General features: G+C 47.6%; 1 protein-coding gene and 1 long non-coding RNA gene across 10 annotated transcripts in view; one reads left to right on the top strand and one right to left on the bottom strand.

Moving 5' to 3' along the window:
* Positions 1 to 356: 356 nt before the first annotated feature.
* Positions 357 to 2,205, top strand: LOC127908698 (uncharacterized). Its single transcript, XR_008068094.1, has 3 exons — positions 357 to 1,405; positions 1,486 to 1,565; positions 1,726 to 2,205. It is a non-coding gene; the product is annotated as an uncharacterized LOC127908698 (long non-coding RNA).
* Positions 2,206 to 4,143: 1,938 nt separating this feature from the next.
* LOC127908694 (cytoplasmic FMR1-interacting protein 1 homolog) overlaps positions 4,144 to 12,571 on the bottom strand; it is a 109,958-nt gene continuing 101,530 nt past the window's right edge. For all 9 annotated transcript variants that reach the window (XM_052467740.1, XM_052467743.1, XM_052467748.1 and 6 more), the window contains 4 exons: positions 7,674 to 7,761; positions 5,745 to 5,888; positions 4,574 to 4,664; positions 4,144 to 4,325 (listed from right to left, as the gene is read on the bottom strand). In XM_052467740.1, the coding sequence (XP_052323700.1) occupies positions 4,159 to 4,325; positions 4,574 to 4,664; positions 5,745 to 5,888; positions 7,674 to 7,761 (490 nt within the window). In that variant the 3' untranslated portion in view covers positions 4,144 to 4,158. The remainder of the gene's footprint in view (positions 4,326 to 4,573; positions 4,665 to 5,744; positions 5,889 to 7,673; positions 7,762 to 12,571) is intronic.

The following is a 12,571-nucleotide window of genomic DNA, read 5'->3' as shown; positions in this document are numbered from 1 at the left end:
TGGAAAGTGGCTGGTAGAGGGTTAGGTCACAAACTAGTATGGAAAGTGGCCTGAGGGTTAGCTGGCTAGAGGAAACAGGCGTATGAAAGGTGGCCGGTGAGGGTTAGCTCTCAGGCTAGCGGTAGTGCCTGGTCCAGATGAGGGTTAGCCCTCACACAAAATGAAAGGACATGAGGGTCTCTCAGGCATCTTGTTGTAGTATGGAAAGTGGCCTGAGGGTTAGCTCTCAGGCTAGTAAAAGTGGCCGGTATGAGGGTTAGCTCTCAGGCTAGTATGGAAAGATTTAGGTCTGGCTAGTCAGTGGCCTACTACACACAATACCCCATAATGTCAAAGTGAAAGGTGAAAGGTGGCCGGTATGAGGGTTAGCTCTCAGGCTAGTATGGAAGGCGGCTGGTGGAAGCCAGTATGAGGGTTAGCCCTCAGGCTAGTGTGGAAGCCAGTATGAGGGTTAGCTCTCAGGCTAGTATGAAAGGTGGCCGGTATGAGGGTTAGCTCTCAGGCTAGTATGGAAAGTGGCCGGTATGAGGGTTAGCTCTCAGGCTAGTATGGAAAGTGGCCGGTATGAGGGTTAGCTCTCAGGCTAGTATGGAAAGTGGCCGGTATGAGGGTTAGCTCTCAGGCTAGTATGGAAAGTGGCTGGTATGAGGGTTAGGTCTCAGGCTAGTATGGAAAGTGGCCGGTATGAGGGTTAGCTCTCAGGCTAGTATGGAAAGTGGCCGGTATGAGGGTTAGCTCTCAGGCTAGTATGGAAGGCGGCTGGTGGAAGCCAGTATGAGGGTTAGCTCTCAGGCTAGTATGAAAGGTGGCCGGTATGAGGGTTAGCTCTCAGGCTAGTATGGAAAGTGGCCGGTATGAGGGTTAGCTCTCAGGCTAGTATGGAAAGTGGCCGGTATGAGGGTTAGCTCTCAGGCTAGTATGGAAGGTGGCCGGTATGAGGGTTAGCTCTCAGGCTAGTATGAAAGGCGGCCAGTATGAGGGTTAGCTCTCAGGCTAGTATGGAAGGTGGCCGGTATGAGGGTTAGCTCTCAGGCTAGTATGAAAGGTGGCCGGTATGAGGGTTAGCTCTCAGGCTAGTATGGAAGGCGGCTGGTGGAAGCCAGTATGAGGGTTAGCCCTCAGGCTAGAATGAAAGGCGGCTAGTGGAAGCCAGTATGAGGGTTAGCTCTCAGGCTAGTATGAAAGGTGGCCGGTATGAGGGTTAGCTCTCAGGCTAGTATGAAAGGTGGCCGGTATGAGGGTTAGCTCTCAGGCTAGTAAGAAAGGCGGCCAGTATGAGGGTTAGGTCTCAGGCTAGTATGAAAGGCAGCCAGTATGAGGGTTAGCTCTCAGGCTAGTATGAAAGGTGGCCGGTATGAGGGTTAGCTCTCAGGCTAGTATGAAAGGCAGCCAGTATGAGGGTTAGGTCTCAGGCTAGTATGAAAGGCAGCCAGTATGAGGGTTAGGTCTCAGGCTAGTATGAAAGGCAGCCAGTATGAGGGTTAGCTCTCAGGCTAGTATGAAAGGCAGCCAGTATGAGGGTTAGCTCTCAGGCTAGTATGAAAGGCGGCCGGTATGAGGGTTAGGTCTCAGGCTAGTATGAAAGGCAGCCAGTATGAGGGTTAGGTCTCAGGCTAGTATGAAAGGCAGCCAGTATGAGGGTTAGCTCTCAGGCTAGTAAGAAAGGCGGCCAGTATGAGGGTTAGGTCTCAGGCTAGTATGAAAGGCAGCCAGTATGAGGGTTAGCTCTCAGGCTAGTATGAAAGGCAGCCAGTATGAGGGTTAGCTCTCAGGCTAGTATGAAAGGCAGCCAGTATGAGGGTTAGCTCTCAGGCTAGTATGAAAGGTGGCCAGTATTTGGGAGAGAAAATATCTATAGACTTCCAAAAGTACTCGCACTCAAAACCATGAAGAGGATTAACCCAAGGAGGCGGAGATGCAAAAATAATATAATTCACATTTAAAAGAATATCATTCATTTAATCCATGCTCAAAAGAGTAGAACAAATTCAAGTGCAAGGTGGTAATACAACTATAGGTTAGTTTCAGCCTTATGCCTTCATCAGGGCTGAACAAACAGACCTGGTGTTTAACATGATTTATTCATGACTCCGGTACCTCATCTCTCTACCCCACACATCTCTGTACCCCACACATCTCTCTACCCCACACATCTCTCTACCCCACACATCTCTCTACCCCACACATCTCTCTACCCCACACATCTCTCTACCCCCACACATCTCTGTACCCCCACACATCTCTGTACCCCCACACATCTCTGTACCCCCACACATCTCTGTACCCCACACATACAATTATCTGGAAGGTCCCTCAGGTCGAGCAGTGAATTTCAACCACAAAGACCAGGGAGGTTTTCCAATGCCTCACAAAGAAGGGTCCTAAACCTAACCTATTGGTAGATGGGTAAAAAAAAAAAAAAAAAAAAAACGACATTGAATATCCCTTTGAGCATGGTGAAGTATCAATACACCCAGTCACTACAAAGATACAGGTGTCCTTCCTAACTCAGTAGCCGAAGAAGAAGGAAACCGCTCAGGGATTTCACCATGAGGCCAATGGTAACTTTAAAACAGTCACAGAGTTTAATGGCTGTGATAGGAGAAAACTGAGGATGGATCAACAGCATCGTAGTTACTCCACAATACTAAACTAATTGACACAGTGAAAAGAAGGAAGCCTGTACAGAATAAACTATATTCCAAAACATGCATTCTGTTTGCAACAAGGCACTAAGGTAAAAAATGTGTCAAAGAAATTATCTCTATGTCCTGAATACAAAGTGTTATGTTTGGGTTTAGTACTTCTTCATATTTGCAAGCACAGTGGTGGCTGCATCATGTTATGGGTATGCTTGTAATCATTAAGGGCTAGTGAGTTTTTCAGGATAAAAAAGAAACAGAATGGAGCTAAGCAAAGGCCAAATCCTAGAGGACAACCTGGTTCAGTCTGCTTTCCACCAGACACTGGGAGATGAATTCACCTTTCATCAGGACAACAACCTAAAACACAAGGCCAAATCCTAGAGGACAACCTGGTTCAGTCTGCTTTCCACCAGACACTGGGAGATGGCTTCACCTTTCATCAGGACAACAACCTAAAACACAAGGCCAAATCCTAGAGGACAACCTGGTTCAGTCTGCTTTCCACCAGACACTGGGAGATGAATTCACCTTTCATCAGGACAACAACCTAAAACACAAGGCCAAATCTACACTGGAGTTGTTTACCAAGAAAACACTGAATGTTCCTGAGTGGCCAAGTTACAGTTGTGACTTAAATTGGCTTGACAATCTATGTCAAAACTTGAACATGGCTGTCTAGCAATTATCAAGAACCAACTTGACAGAGCTTGAAAATATTGTTCAATCAATGTGTGCAAAGCTCTTAAGAGACTTACCCAGGAAGACTCACAGCTGTAATCACTCTTAAGAGACAAAAGTAAAAGTAATTGTAACGTATGAATACTTAATGAATTTAATTTTCAAAAAGATTTTAAATGTAACCTTTATTGTGGGTTAACTGCCTTGTTCATGGGAACAGTGGGTTAACTGCCTTGTTCAGGGGAACAGTGGGTTAACTGCCTTGTTCAGGGGAACAGTGGGTTAACTGCCTTGTTCAGGGGAACAGTGGGTTAACTGCCTTGTTCAGGGGAACAGTGGGTTAACTGCCTTGTTCAGGGGAACAGTGGGTTAACTGCCTTGTTCAGGGGAACAGTGGGTTAACTGCCTTGTTCAGGGAAACAGTGGGTTAACTGCCTTGTTCAGGGAAACAGTGGGTTAACTGCCTTGTTCAGGGGAACAGTGGGTTAACTGCCTTGTTCAGGGGAACAGTGGGTTAACTGCCTTGTTCAGGGGAACAGTGGGTTAACTGCCTTGTTCAGGGGAACAGTGGGTTAACTGCCTTGTTCAGGGGCAGAACGACAGATTTGTACCTTGTCAGCTTGGGGTTCCAGTTACAAGTCCAACGCACTAACCACGAGGCCGCCCGCCGTCCCCCCAAAAAAACACATTTTCACTTTTTCATTATGGGGTTTTGTGTGTAGATGAGTGAGATGTTTTTATTTATTCCGGCACTACAAGTCAGGCGGTCGGAATACCTTCTGAAGACAACATCTAGCCCGGCGAAGAAGAATGGCTGCCAATCAGTTTTATCAAATCACTGACAAGGTGGCGCTGTGGTTGAAGATCTTACCAGGCTCTGTTCGCTGAGCAGACAGAAGAGGAGAGCATTGCCGACTTCTCTGAGGTTCTGGAAACAGACAGTCTTCAACTCGGCGTACTCCACTATGTCCTTCAGCTGGTGGTGGAAAAACTCCAGGATACCTGGCAGGGAGGAGAGGCGGATATTGTTAGGTTAGATGACTTGTTAGATGTTACTGCACGGTCGGAACTAGAAGCACAAGCATTTCGATACACTCGCATTAACATCTGCTAACCATGTATGTGACAAATCAAATTGGATTTGATTTACATCAGCTAAACAGCTACTGTCATCTACTTTGTCTTGCTAAAACCTTTCATTCCATAAAGATATGTCAAGACAATGAAGAAAGCTCCCTCTCATGACTCACCCGGCGAGCCGTACTCGTGGCGAGGGAGACGGCAGATCTTAGGCATCACCTCCATCAGGGTCTTCACATACTGCATGATGGTGCCCTGGAGCTGAGGGGGGGGTTAATAACATACTGCATGATGGTGCCCTGGAGCTGGGGGAGGGGGGTTAATAACATACTGCATGATGGTGCCCTGGAGCTGAGGGGAGGGGGGGTAATAACATACTGCATGATGGTGCCCTGGAGCTGGGGGGGTAATAACATACTGCATGATGGTGCCCTGGAGCTGAGGGGGGTTAATAACATACTGCATGATGGTATGAAATGCTCACTCCAATCTACCCCTCCTCCATTCTACCACCCCTCCACCATTCTACCACCCCTCCATTCTACCACCCCTCCTCCATTCTACCACCCCTCCACCATCCCACCCCTCCTCCATTCTACCACCCCTCCACCATCCCACCCCTCCTCCATTCTACCACCCCTCCACCATCCCACCCCTCCTCCATTCTACCACCCCTCCACCATCCCACCCCTCCTCCATTCTACCACCCCACCCCACCCCTCCATCCCACCATTCTACCACCCCTCCATTCTACCACCCCTCCACCATTCTACCACACCTCCACCATTCTACCACACCTCCATTCTACCACCCCTCCATTCTACCCCACCCCCCCCCTCCATCCCACCATTCTACCACCCCTCCACCATTCTACCACACCTCCTCCATTCTACCACACCTCCATTCTACCACCCCTCCATTCTACCCCACCCCACCCCCTCCATCCCACCATTCTACCACCCCTCCTCCATTCTACCACACCTCCACCATTCTACCACACCTCCATTCTACCACCCCTCCATTCTACCCCACCCCACCCCTCCATCCCACCATTCTACCACCCCTCCACCATTCTACCACCCCTCCATCCCATCTCTCCACCATCCCCCCACCATTCCACCACTCCTCAATCCCACCCCCAAACCCTCCTCCATCCCACCCCCCAAACCCTCCTCTATCCCACCCCCCACCCCTCCTCCATCCCTTCCCAAGCCACCATTCTACCACCCCTCCACCATTCCACCACCCCTCCACCATTCCACCACCCCTCCACCATCCCTCCACCATTCCACCACCCCTCCACCATTCCACCACCCCTCCACCACCCCTCTCCTTTCTCACCAGGCTCTTGACCACTTTCAGCAACTCCTCCATGACCACAGCGATGCCCTGGTACCCCAGCAGACGACACATGGCCTTGATGTGAGGAGGACCAACAAAGTGTCTGTAGAAACCAAAGATACTGCTGTACGCCAGGTTCAGAGCCTGTAGAGAGGTAGAGGGAGACAGGAAGTTAAGGGCCTGTAGAGAGGGGAGAGGTAGAGGGAGACAGGAAGTTAAGGGCCTGTAGAGAGGGGAGAGGTAGAGGGAGACAGGAAGTTAAGGGCCTGTAGAGAGGGGAGAGGTAGAGGGAGACAGGAAGTTAAGGGCCTGTAGAGAGGGGAGAGGTAGAGGGAGACAGGAAGTTAAGGGCCTGTAGAGAGGGGAGAGGTAGAGGGAGACAGGAAGTTAAGGGCCTGTGGAGAGGGGAGAGGTAGAGGGAGACAGGAAGTTAAGGGCCTGTAGAGAGGGGAGAGGTAGAGGGAGACAGGAAGTTAAGGGCCTGTAGAGAGGGGAGAGGTAGAGGGAGACAGGAAGTTAAGGGCCTGTGGAGAGGGGAGAGGTAGAGGGAGACGAGAAGTTAAGGGCCTGTAGAGAGGGGAGAGGTAGAGGGAGACAGGAAGTTAAGGGCCTGTGGAGAGGTAGAGGGAGACAGGAAGTTAAGGGCCTGTAGAGAGGGGAGAGGTAGAGGGAGACAGGAAGTTAAGGGCCTGTAGAGAGGTAGGACCTTGTGAAGATGCTGGAGGAAACAGGTACAAAAGTATCTATATCCACAGTAAAACGAGTTCTATATCAACATAACCTGAAAGGCCTCTCAGCAAGGAGGAAGTGGTCTAGGACTCTGGGTTCACACCCAGGCTCTGGCATTGTTTTATGTTCTACGTCTGTCTGATACCAGATAAACCAATAGCAGACGTCTGATACCAGATAAACCAATAGCAGACGTCTGATACCAGATAAACCAATAGCAGACGTCTGATACCAGATAAACCAATAGCAGACGTCTGATACCAGATAAACCAATAGCAGACGTCTGATACCAGATAAACCAATAGCAGACGTCTGATACCAGATAAACCAATAGCAGACGTCTGATACCAGATAAACCAATAGCAGACGTCTGATACCAGATAAACCAATAGCAGACGTCTGATACCAGATAAACCAATAGCAGACGTCTGATACCAGATAAACCAATAGCAGACGTCTGATACCAGATAAACCAATAGCAGACGTCTGATACCAGATAAACCAATAGCAGACGTTTGATGTTCTACGTCTGTTTGGCTGAAACACATAAAAAGTGTGTGAACGGCGAGAAAGAGTTTGATTTCAGGTAGTTTTACAGGGAGTTAGGGGTCAGGGTTTAGGGTTGTACTGACCTTTGACCCATACTGGGGTCAGGGTTTAGGGTTGTACTGACCTTTGACCCATACTGGGGTCAGGGTTTAGGGTTGTACTGACCTTTGACCCATACTGGGGTCAGGGTTTAGGGTTGTACTGACCTTTGACCCATACTGGGGTCAGGGTTTAGGGTTGTACTGACCTTTGACCCATACTGGGGTCAGGGTTTAGGGTTGTACTGACCTTTGACCCATACTGGGGTCAGGGATTAGGGTTGTACTGACCTTTGACCCATACTGGGGTCAGGGATTAGGGTTGTACTGACCTTTGACCCATACTGGGGTCAGGGATTAGGGTTGTACTGACCTTTGACCCATACTGGGGTCAGGGATTAGGGTTGTACTGACCTTTGACCCATACTGGGGTCAGGGATTAGGGTTGTACTGACCTTTGACCCATACTGGGGCTGGGTAGGGTTGAACTGACCTTTGACCCGTACTGGGGCTGGGTAGGGTTATACTGACCATTGACCCGTACTGGGGCTGGCTAGGGTTGTACTGACCTTTGACCCGTACAGGTACTGGGGCTGGGTAGGGTTGTACTGACCTTTGACCCGTACAGGTACTGGGGCTGGGCGTTGGGTGGCTTGTCCCTCTGGAACTCCTGTGAGAACGGCAGGACCGTGCGGACGAACCTAGAGAGAGGGATTGGTTGTTAAAAAAAAAAAAAAGAGCTGTGATGGAAACAGGAAGTTTTGATGTCATTTTATAAATGCTGACAGGAAGTTTGTTAGACATGGTGTGATCTTTTATATCTTTTTATCTTTCTATACTGATATGGTGTGTGTGGTCTTCTCACTACAACTCAGGGACCTATACTGATATGGTGTGTGTGGTCTTCTCACTACAACTCAGGGACCTATACTGATATGGTGTGTGTGGTCTTCTCACTACAACTCAGGGACCTATACTGATATGGTGTGTGTGGTCTTCTCACTACAACTCAGGGACCTATACTGATATGGTGTGTGTGGTCTTCTCACTACAACTCAGGGAACTATACTGATATGGTGTGTGGTCTTCTCACTACAACTCAGGGAACTATACTGATATGGTGTGTGTGGTCTTCACACTACAACTCAGGGACCTATACTGATATGGTGTGTGTGGTCTTCTCACTACAACTCAGGGACCTATACTGATATGGTGTGTGTGGTCTTCTCACTACAACTCAGGGAACTATACTGATATGGTGTGTGTGGTCTTCTCACTACAACTCAGGGACCTATACTGATATGGTGTGTGTGGTCTTCACTACAACTCAGGGAACTATACTGATATGGTGTGTGTGGTCTTCTCACTACAACTCAGGGACCTATACTGATATGGTGTGTGTGGTCTTCTCACTACAACTCAGGGAACTATACTGATATGGTGTGTGTGGTCTTCTCACTACAACTCAGGGAACTATACTGATATGGTGTGTGGTCTTCTCACTACAACTCAGGGAACTATACTGATATGGTGTGTGTGGTCTTCTCACTACAACTCAGGGACCTATACTGATATGGTGTGTGTGGTCTTCTCACTACAACTCAGGGAACTATACTGATATGGTGTGTGGTCTTCTCACTACAACTCAGGGAACTATACTGATATGGTGTGTGTGGTCTTCTCACTACAACTCAGGGACCTATACTGATATGGTGTGTGTGGTCTTCTCACTACAACTCAGGGAACTATACTGATATGGTGTGTGTGGTCTTCTCACTACAACTCAGGGAACTATACTGATATGGTGTGTGGTCTTCTCACTACAACTCAGGGACCTATACTGATATGGTGTGTGTGGTCTTCTCACTACAACTCAGGGACCTATACTGATATGGTGTGTGTGGTCTTCTCACTACAACTCAGGGACCTATACTGATATGGTGTGTGTGGTCTTCTCACTACAACTCAGGGACCTATACTGATATGGTGTGTGTGGTCTTCTCACTACAACTCAGGGACCTATACTGATATGGTGTGTGTGGTCTTCTCACTACAACTCAGGGACCTATACTGATATGGTGTGTGTGGTCTTCTCACTACAACTCAGGGACCTATACTGATATGGTGTGTGTGGTCTTCTCACTACAACTCAGGGAACTATACTGATATGGTGTGTGGTCTTCTCACTACAACTCAGGGAACTATACTGATATGGTGTGTGTGGTCTTCTCACTACAACTCAGGGACCTATACTGATATGGTGTGTGTGGTCTTCTCACTACAACTCAGGGAACTATACTGATATGGTGTGTGGTCTTCTCACTACAACTCAGGGAACTATACTGATATGGTGTGTGTGGTCTTCTCACTACAACTCAGGGACCTATACTGATATGGTGTGTGTGGTCTTCTCACTACAAATCAGGGAACTATACTGATATGGTGTGTGTGGTCTTCTCACTACAACTCAGGGAACTATACTGATATGGTGTGTGGTCTTCTCACTACAACTCAGGGACCTATACTGATATGGTGTGTGTGGTCTTCTCACTACAACTCAGGGACCTATACTGATATGGTGTGTGTGGTCTTCTCACTACAACTCAGGGACCTATACTGATATGGTGTGTGTGGTCTTCTCACTACAACTCAGGGACCTATACTGATATGGTGTGTGTGGTCTTCTCACTACAACTCAGGGACCTATACTGATATGGTGTGTGTGGTCTTCTCACTACAACTCAGGGACCTATACTGATATGGTGTGTGTGGTCTTCTCACTACAACTCAGGGACCTATACTGATATGGTGTGTGTGGTCTTCACTACAACTCAGGGACCTATACTGATATGGTGTGTGTGGTCTTCTCACTACAACTCAGGGACCTATACTGATATGGTGTGTGTGGTCTTCTCACTACAACTCAGGGACCTATACTGATATGGTGTGTGTGGTCTTCTCACTACAACTCAGGGACCTATACTGATATGGTGTGTGGTCTTCTCACTACAACTCAGGGACCTATACTGATATGGTGTGTGGTGGTCTTCTCACTACAACTCAGGGACCTATACTGATATGGTGTGTGTGGTCTTCTCACTACAACTCAGGGACCTATACTGATATGGTGTGTGTGGTCTTCTCACTACAACTCAGGGAACTATACTGATATGGTGTGTGGTCTTCTCACTACAACTCAGGGAACTATACTGATATGGTGTGTGTGGTCTTCTCACTACAACTCAGGGACCTATACTGATATGGTGTGTGTGGTCTTCTCACTACAACTCAGGGACCTATACTGATATGGTGTGTGTGGTCTTCTCACTACAACTCAGGGAACTATACTGATATGGTGTGTGTGGTCTTCTCACTACAACTCAGGGACCTATACTGATATGGTGTGTGTCTTCTCACTACAACTCAGGGACCTATACTGATATGGTGTGTGTGGTCTTCTCACTACAACTCAGGGACCTATACTGATATGGTGTGTGTGGTCTTCTCACTACAACTCAGGGACCTATACTGATATGGTGTGTGTGGTCTTCTCACTACAACTCAGGGACCTATACTGATATGGTGTGTGTGGTCTTCTCACTACAACTCAGGGACCTATACTGATATGGTGTGTGTGTGGTCTTCTCACTACAACTCAGGGACCTATACTGATATGGTGTGTGTGTGGTCTTCTCACTACAACTCAGGGACCTATACTGATATGGTGTGTGTGGTCTTCTCACTACAACTCAGGGACCTATACTGATATGGTGTGTGTGGTCTTCTCACTACAACTCAGGGAACTATACTGATATGGTGTGTGGTCTTCTCACTACAACTCAGGGAACTATACTGATATGGTGTGTGTGGTCTTCTCACTACAACTCAGGGACCTATACTGATATGGTGTGTGTGGTCTTCTCACTACAACTCAGGGACCTATACTGATATGGTGTGTGTGGTCTTCTCACTACAACTCAGGGACCTATACTGATATGGTGTGTGTGGTCTTCTCACTACAACTCAGGGACCTATACTGATATGGTGTGTGTGGTCTTCTCACTACAACTCAGGGACCTATACTGATATGGTGTGTGTGGTCTTCTCACTACAACTCAGGGACCTATACTGATATGGTGTGTGTGGTCTTCTCACTACAACTCAGGGACCTATACTGATATGGTGTGTGTGGTCTTCTCACTACAACTCAGGGCCCTATACTGATATGGTGTGTGTGGTCTTCACTACAACTGGGAACTATACTGATATGGTGTGTGTGGTCTTCTCACTACAACTCAGGGAACTATACTGATATGGTGTGTGTGGTCTTCTCACTACAACTCAGGGAACTATACTGATATGGTGTGTGTGGTCTTCTCACTACAACTCAGGGAACTATACTGATATGGTGTGTGTGGTCTTCTCACTACAACTCAGGGACCTATACTGATATGGTGTGTGTGGTCTTCTCACTACAACTCAGGGACCTATACTGATATGGTGTGTGTGGTCTTCTCACTACAACTCAGGGAACTATACTGATATGGTGTGTGTGGTCTTCTCACTACAACTCAGGGACCTATACTGATATGGTGTGTGTGGTCTTCTCACTACAACTCAGGGCCCTATACTGATATGGTGTGTGTGGTCTTCTCACTACAACTCAGGGAACTATACTGATATGGTGTGTGTGGTCTTCTCACTACAACTCAGGGACCTATACTGATATGGTGTGTGTGGTCTTCACTACAACTCAGGGAACTATACTGATATGGTGTGTGTGGTCTTCTCACTACAACTCAGGGAACTATACTGATATGGTGTGTGTGGTCTTCTCACTACAACTCAGGGACCTATACTGATATGGTGTGTGTGGTCTTCTCACTACAACTCAGGGACCTATACTGATATGGTGTGTGTGGTCTTCTCACTACAACTCAGGGAACTATACTGATATGGTGTGTGTGGTCTTCTCACTACAACTCAGGGAACTATACTGATATGGTGTGTGTGGTCTTCTCACTACAACTCAGGGAACTATACTGATATGGTGTGTGTGGTCTTCTCACTACAACTCAGGGACCTATACTGATATGGTGTGTGTGGTCTTCTCACTACAACTCAGGGACCTATACTGATATGGTGTGTGTGGTCTTCTCACTACAACTCAGGGAACTATACTGATATGGTGTGTGTGGTCTTCTCACTACAACTCAGGGAACTATACTGATATGGTGTGTGTGGTCTTCACTACAACTCAGGGAACTATACTGATATGGTGTGTGTGGTCTTCTCACTACAACTCAGGGAACTATACTGATATGGTGTGTGTGGTCTTCTCACTACAACTCAGGGACCTATACTGATATGGTGTGTGTGGTCTTCTCACTACAACTCAGGGACCTATACTGATATGGTGTGTGTGGTCTTCTCACTACAACTCAGGGACCTATACTGATATGGTGTGTGTGGTCTTCTCACTACAACTCAGGGACCTATACTGATATGGTG

The sequence above is a fragment of the Oncorhynchus keta genome, chromosome 1 (assembly GCF_023373465.1).
Source record: "Oncorhynchus keta strain PuntledgeMale-10-30-2019 chromosome 1, Oket_V2, whole genome shotgun sequence".
NCBI lineage: Eukaryota > Metazoa > Chordata > Actinopteri > Salmoniformes > Salmonidae > Oncorhynchus > Oncorhynchus keta.
This window is presented reverse-complemented; position numbering and strand designations above follow the sequence as displayed.